The sequence below is a fragment of the Sprattus sprattus genome (assembly GCF_963457725.1).
Source record: "Sprattus sprattus genome assembly, chromosome: 17".
In the NCBI taxonomy this organism is placed as follows: Eukaryota; Metazoa; Chordata; class Actinopteri; order Clupeiformes; family Clupeidae; genus Sprattus; species Sprattus sprattus.
Genome location: NC_137915.1, coordinates 7,203,501 through 7,211,000, shown reverse-complemented (window position 1 = coordinate 7,211,000; position 7,500 = coordinate 7,203,501). Strand labels below are relative to the sequence as shown.

The 7,500-nt window shown below is 46.1% G+C and overlaps 1 protein-coding gene across 1 annotated transcript in view; it reads right to left on the bottom strand.

Annotated features, from left to right (window-relative positions):
* The window catches only part of odad2 (outer dynein arm docking complex subunit 2), a gene marked incomplete at its 5' end in the record, with an annotated part of 71,667 nt that overhangs the window by 11,029 nt on the left and 53,138 nt on the right, over nt 1-7,500 (bottom strand). The window contains 2 exons of the mRNA XM_080854944.1: nt 2,444-2,665; nt 5,970-6,158. Of these exons, the coding sequence (XP_080711070.1) occupies nt 2,444-2,665; nt 5,970-6,158 (411 nt within the window). The remainder of the gene's footprint in view (nt 1-2,443; nt 2,666-5,969; nt 6,159-7,500) is intronic.

Genomic DNA, 7,500 nt, shown 5'->3' with positions numbered 1-7,500 from the left:
TTCAGAAGCTGACGTCGGATCTGATAAGGCACACTGGGTCTTTTGTGCTACGCTCCGTCCTGAGGAGGGGATCTTTTTTTCCCCCTTTCTCTCTCAGGACGGAGCAGCGGTGCAGAGCAGACAGTGGAGCTCTCCCCCCCCATCGGCTGGGTTTGTAGTTCTGGACACCCGTGCTGCTGTAGGGCTGTGAAAACACCAGGGCCTCTATTTTTGCTAATACCGACACAAGCACGAGTGGTGTTTTCTTGGAGCGAGCGCTTGCCAAAATACCTCCTGGCCGCTTGACCCAAATCCAGATTTGCCTGATTGCTCGCTGACTTACATGCGCCAAAGAACTCGACGAAAGGCAAATGCCCATCAGGGGCACAGCCTGAAATCAAGGCTGCGGACGAAAGGAATTACACCGCAGAACGAAGCGGCTTTATGAAAACAGGAACTTGACCCCTGTAAACGCCCCGTTTCCCCTTTAACCTCTGCCCAGCTAACCCAGTCCATCGCTCTCTGTCTCCTTCTCCCTTTCTCTTGTGTGATGTTCTCTTTCTTTCTCTCTCTCTCATTCTCTTTTTCATCCAGGCCGAAGTCACATTCAGTGCCCCTCCGAGTTCCTGCCGCTGGCCTGGCAACGGTCACCCTGGGCGATGGGGCCTTTCTGCGTGGCGTGGCGATGGCATGCATGGCCCGGGGCAAGAGAACGCCGCTGTGCACACACAGCACTGTTTGCTCTGCTGGATTCCCAGGGCGGCGAGAAAAGCGCGCCGCTTGCTTCCGAAAGCAGAAGAACGCGGGCCTTGTTTTGGGGCTGTGCTAGGCTGGTTGGCCGGCCGTTTGGGTCGGGTCGGGTCGGGCCACGACACTCTGGGAATGTTTTCACGGGCTTTTTAAAACATTATTAGTGATGTTTTCACACCTCTACAAAGACACTGTTGACCTCCACACCCTAACCCAAGGGCAGTCAGAGAGGGGGGGGGGGGGGGGGGGGAAAGACAGAGAGAAAGAGAAAAATAGAGAAAAAGCCAACGGCAGAGAAATGTAGAGAAAGAGAAAAGCAAGACAGAGAACTTCTGGAAAGGGTGGGCAGAAAGACAAACGGAGAGGAGAGTCGAGTCGAGTCGAGTTGGGAGTGAGCGACTTTGGGAGCGACTTTGAACCCTCAAAAATGAAAAAAAAAAAAAAAGTGTGTTTAGAAAAAGTGACACTGGTAATTCCCTCTGACATCCTACGGAATGGGAAAAATACACAGTTGTGGATAAACACGAATGTTTTAAGTCATTATCTGCCTGGCGAGGGGCCCACAGCATAATGTGTTCTATCACTCACTGGCATCTGGGCTGACAGACTGAGCCAATGACGGAGGGGAGAGGCCCAGTGTGTTCCACTACCCAATGCCACACCGCATTACAGTGGAGCCCCTCACGCCCCTGCTGCTACCCCAGCATACAGCGGCGTGATAGAGAGGATCTCAAGGAGCGCTCAGCATGATGGAGGTAACTACACTAACATCTGCCAAAATCAACAAATACAGCATTTTACACTGCCACAAGTTCTCTGTGGTGAGTGTGTGTGTGTGTGTGTGTGTGTGTGTGTGTGTGTGTGTGTGTGTAAGAGTAAGTGGTGTCCCACCTTGACTATCCCATTCTTGTAAAATTCTTGTGGTTTATAAGTACATTATGAATGTGTTTATGCGAGGGGACTATATTGTAAGAAAACGGAGCCCAGTCTTAACCACACTGTTCTCAGCAGTTGTTTGTAATAGTTGCATGTTGGGAGTGTGAATGTGTGTGAGTGTGTGTGTGTGTGTGTGTGTGTGTGTGTGTGTGTGTGTGTGTGTGTGTGTATGTGTGTGTGTGCGTGCGTGCATATGTGTGTGTGTGTATGTGAGTGTGTGTGTGTGAATGTGTGAATGTGTGTGTGTGTGTGTGTGTGTGTGTGCATGTAGGAGCACAGCCGCAACATCATTCTTGCACACAGAGATGCAGTTGATATAAGAGATGGGGTATGAGGGTGAGTGTGTTTAGCCTGGTTCAGAAGAGAACAACGGAACGTGATTCGCTATGACAAGTCTGGCGTGAGGGATGGAACTGACAGTTTTCCAAAAGATTCCAACAGCATACTTACCAAGAAGCTTTAGAGGACAGTATGTGTGTATGAGTGGGAGTGATAGTATATGAGCACTACCTTGATCGTGCTGTTTTAATGCATGGCTAAGATATCGTATGAGTCTTTCTCTGTGTGTGTGTGTGTGTGTGTGTGTGTGTGTGTGTGTGTGTGTGTGTGTGTGTGTGTGTGTGTGTGGGTACCTTGATCATCCCATTATTGTGCATGGTGATGCAATTAATGGGGTGATTCTGTAACTGTGTGCTAATGTCTATGCCTGTGCATGAGGATGCTTGTGTGTGAGTGTGTGTGTGTGTGTGTGTGTGTGTGTGTGTGTGTGTGTGTGTACCTTGACCACGCCATTCTCGTGCATTGAGATGCAGTTGTTGGGGTCTCTGGAGAGCTGGAAGAGGGCCTGGGCGGTGGCCTGGTGCACGGAGGGGTCTTTGCTCCGCAGGTAGCGCACCAGGGGGGCCACGGCGCCCGCCTCCCCGAACGCCACGCGGTTGGTGCCCCACATGCAGCAGCGGGCGATGGCCTCCGCCAGGTTCCGGCGCAGCTTATCGTCCGTCTGTGACATTACACACACACACACACACACACACACACACACACACACACACACACACACACACACACACACACACACACACACACACACAGACACACACACACAGACACACACACACACACACACACACACACACACACACACATATATATTTGCATGGCCTTTAGTTTTTTCTAGTTTATAAAAAAAAATACACTTAGGAAATGTATGAATGATTTTTGATACTTCACTGACAAATATCACATTACTCTCCCCAGATTTCTGAGGTGATTTGATTAGTTGTGCCTTTTCCTTTGTACATGATTCTACCTATTACATACTTCTCAGCAGCACAGCTATGTATTACGCCATTACAGCAGCAAGCGTGTTTCAAAGTCCAAACCTATTGCACTTTCATTCATGAATGGTAACTGAATACTTAGAAGTCCACACTTAAAAGCCCACACTAGTCAAACAGCCTCTTAAACCTTTCCGAAAGCACTTAGTCTCTTCTCATCTGATTAATCCTTCAGAGTATTTAGTCAATGCTTCGGAAAACCAGCGACTGACATTACACTAACATGTACATGTATGTGTGTGAGAGACGAGAGAGAGAGAGAGAGACAGAGAGATAGAGAGAGAGAGAGGGAGAGAGAGAGAGAGAGAGAGGGAGAGAGACGAGAGAGAGAGAGAGAGACAGAGAGATAGAGAGAGAGAGAGGGAGAGAGAGAGAGAGAGAGAGAGCGAGATAGAGAGATAGAGAGAGAGAGAAGGAGAGAGATAGAGAGAGAGAGAAGGAGAGAGAGAGACAGAGAGAGAGAGAGAGAGAGAGAGAGAGACAGACAGCAGAATCTCAGCCACCAGCGGAAGGCTAGGGTCGTAACCAGTCAGGGGTGAGTGCCTCTGATGGCTGAGCCCAGTCACTAGAAAGTGTTTACTGTTATGAGGCTCCGGAATGATCTTTCACTCTCCTCCAATCACAGGTGATAAAGCCATCAGCTTCACAAGCAAGCTCTGAACCTTCCACTGGCCCCTGAGTGCACAGCAGCCTGCTGCCTCACACACACACATATGCCTCACACACACATATGCTATGGAAAATCACATCGCTAGACACAGGACAGAGATTAGCACTTCACCCACACACACATCCCAAGACCTGCTTTGCATTGCAATGCAACAACCAAGCATCCGAAGGGAAATTGAGAACCAGCCAGGTCTTAAATCTTCTGTCATTTTTTTTAATCCTTGGTGACCTTGATCTGCAATTTCAATACTACTGTTTTAACAGTATCCTTTCATATGATATTTGTGATGTTCTCTCCAAGTACGGCTTTTCAAATTCCTAGCTAATTCTCAAACTATTGAAAATGTGATCTGTATCCAAGTGTGGAAACAGTGTCGGTTTACAGAAGAGCAGGAGAAGAGGCTGTCGAGGGAGCCTTGCCTTGTATGATTGATTGAAGTGTTATCTTTTTAAAGCAGACATGTGCTCCGCATATGAAGAACCAGTGCTTTTTGTGCCAGTCTGTGCCAAGTGTATGTCTGTATGTGTGTGTGTGTGTGTGTGTGTGTGTGTGTGTGTGTGTGTGTGTGCGCTTTCTTGGTTACACCGGCTTGTGAATACCTGCTTTCTAGGCTTTTTTACAGTATTGGACTGGGCAGCTATTGATAAGATGGATTAAATACTGCTGGATTTGTTGTCCTGTCTGACAGAGCTGCACGGTTTGTCAGATCTGAGGGACTTTTAGCATGTGATGGTCACTGATGGACTGGTGTAATTGTATGAGTTTAGGTACAATGTACATAGGTGCTGGATTGTACATAGATTGTACATAGGTGCATAGGTACAGGGAGGAAACACACTGTTATCTGCACACTGCTATTTGACTCAAACCCAAAACGAGGCATCGGGTGCTACTGTTATATTAGGCATTTATCAGGTGCTAATGTAATATATATATATTTATATTAAGCATTCATCAGGTGCTAATGTAATAAATATATATATATTTATATTAGGCATTCATTGGGTGCTAATGTAATATATATATATTAGGCATTCATCGGGTGCTAATGTAATATACCTGTATATATTTTTTATATGGCAACAACAGTATGAGCGTCTGATTGGCTAATGGGTAGTCATGTCGCGTATTGCAATCCTCGCCGGTCTGATATGGATCCGTATTGCCCTCTGACATCATCTTCAAAATGAGCGATATTGATAGACATCAACAGCCATGAGGAAATTCAGAAGCAGCAAAAATGTGTAATTGAAAGTGATGATGAAGACTAGAAACTATATTTTGTATAGTATATATACCGTGTATATATATTCGGCATCTCCATGAGGGGTAGAAGTTGGCCATGGGTCATCAATTAGAATCAGCCACTTTAAGTCACTTTTAACACATTGGCAACATTAGGGAGGACTACAGACCACTGAGGGCGGTGAGTGCCGGTGAAGGGCTGGATATCCACACCCTGCCTCTGACTTTGTATGTGTTATGATGCCCAAAACAGAACTGCTGAATGAGCACCTTTTGGTAAGAGGCACTTTGAGTTTGAGTTATGGGACAAAATTCCAAGTAACACAGACAAACATACGTGTAAAGAAACAGATTTCTAGGAGAGTTCACACATGTGTGTCTATCTGTGTGCGCACAGAGGGACTTAAAGTGTGTATATTCGACTGTTTATTCCCAAGGTTCTCTGGCTTTTGTAGGATTCTGAAGGAAGCCAAGTGGGATGAGTACAAATGCACCTACCTTGGGCAGCTGACCCAGATGGTCCAGAATAACCTTGGTTACAGAAGCACTGGAGCTAGCCTCCAGTGGAGAGGGGCCCTTAAGACTCTTTCATCATCATCTGCTAGAAGTGTTTGCATATATCAGGAGATTACCATGTACGTTCCTGCAGCAGAGCAGTGACCAACCATTTATCATAACATTTTCCTCCTCCTGTTCTACTGTGAAGGGATTAATAATAAAGTGCAGCTGTTTGCTATTAAGTAAAGCATGTTTATCTAAAGCTGATGTCTTTCCTAATGTTCTGTACTCAGCTTAGAACACATATCACATGCCCTGCATGACTAGACGACTGCATCTAATAAGATCTGGGCCTTTTCTTGTAATTTCCTTTTCAATGGTGTACATAAAAAAATAAAATAATCAAGTGCTTAGAAATGTTTGCTTCTGTGTGTGTGTGTGTGTGGGTATGTGTGTGTGTGTGGGGGGGTATGTGTGTGTGTGCCTGTGTGTGTGTATGTGTGTGTTTTGTGGGTGTGTGTGTGTGTGTGTGTGTGTGTTTTGTGTGCACTCACAGTGTCGGTGAGTTTGGCCAGCATGGGCACGACTCCGTGGTCGGTGATGACTGCCAGGTTCTCCTCGTCTTTGGCGATCTTGGCGATGGAGGCACACACGCTGGCCAGCACCTCTCCGTTGGTGGACTTCAGAAGATTAACAATCAGTTCCAAGCCACCGACAAAGGAGCGCACCATTTCCCCTGCATCCTGAAGTCAAAAGAGCCTGTCATTAGTGTGTGTGTGTGTGTGTGTTTGTGTGTGTTAGAGAGAGAGGTGTGTGAGAGAGAGTGAGAGAAAGAGAATGTTTGTGTGTGTGTGTGTGAGAGAGATTGGCACAAAGAAAACAGAATCGTTCTTCCAGAGACAGGGGCTGTAACCTTAGCCCCACACTATTTATTATATACATTGATGAATTGGCAAATCAAACAGAGAATTCCCCTGCACCTGGCCTGAAATGACCAGACACTGAAATAAAGTGTCTACTTTATGCTGATGACCTGGACCTCCTGTCTCCCACAGAGGGGTAACAACACCACCACCAACATCAGAATTGGTCAAATACTGTCAAGCCTGGGTCCTGACGGTCAACCAACCAAAAACCAAAGGTCCAGACCACAGAGACACAACACCAGTTTCACAATCGGAAACGACCCAGTTGAGCCCTCAAATCATTACACATATTTAGGACTAACATATCTGAACACAGGACATTGTAGCTTGGCTGTGAACGAACTAAGAGACAATGCAAAAAAGAGCTTTTTTTGTCAATAAACACTGAACTACCAATTACAAACTGGCTCAAAACATTTAAATGGATCTTCGAACCCATTGCATTATACGCGATCGAGGTATGGGGTACACAAACTCAACAAGACTGGATAAAATGGGACAAGCATCCTGTTAGGCCAATACCCTCAACTGTTAAACATTTTAAAATATCCCTACTTTTCTGAAATTATATTAAAACTAGCGGCCAACTCTTCATTTCCTACAAAAGCCCTATACTGTCAGGAGTAGAACCCACAAAGGAGTTCCCTCTGCCTGCTTGTCCCGAGGCTGGGCGAACCGTCAACCGCTCAGGTCATTACACCACAACCACCTCAGCCTCAAGACCCATGCACTCAGAAAAGTAGACCCAACCAAATTATGATGAAAGAAAAATACAGAGATCACTGGACAAAACGAACCAAATCCCAGAACAAAAATGGAAACACGTGTTGCTCTAAACAAACAGTACACAGTGGCAATCTACTTACCCACAGGGTCTGATAAAAAACTGAGGAGAACACTGACTAAATACAGACTAAGTGAGCATAACCTGGCAGTGGAAGTAGGCAGGCACAGACAGACCTGCTTGCCCTGAGAAGACCGGTTGTGCTATTCCTGCGACCAGGGAGCAGTGGAGACAGAGCTGCACTTCCTAACTCACTGCAACCAAATACCAATGTCTTAGAGACCAATATTTAGCAAAAAAAAATATAAAACATTTTGCCTTTATCTAAGTGACCTGGAGAGACTCCCGGCTCTACTGGGAGAGAAGAAGGACTGC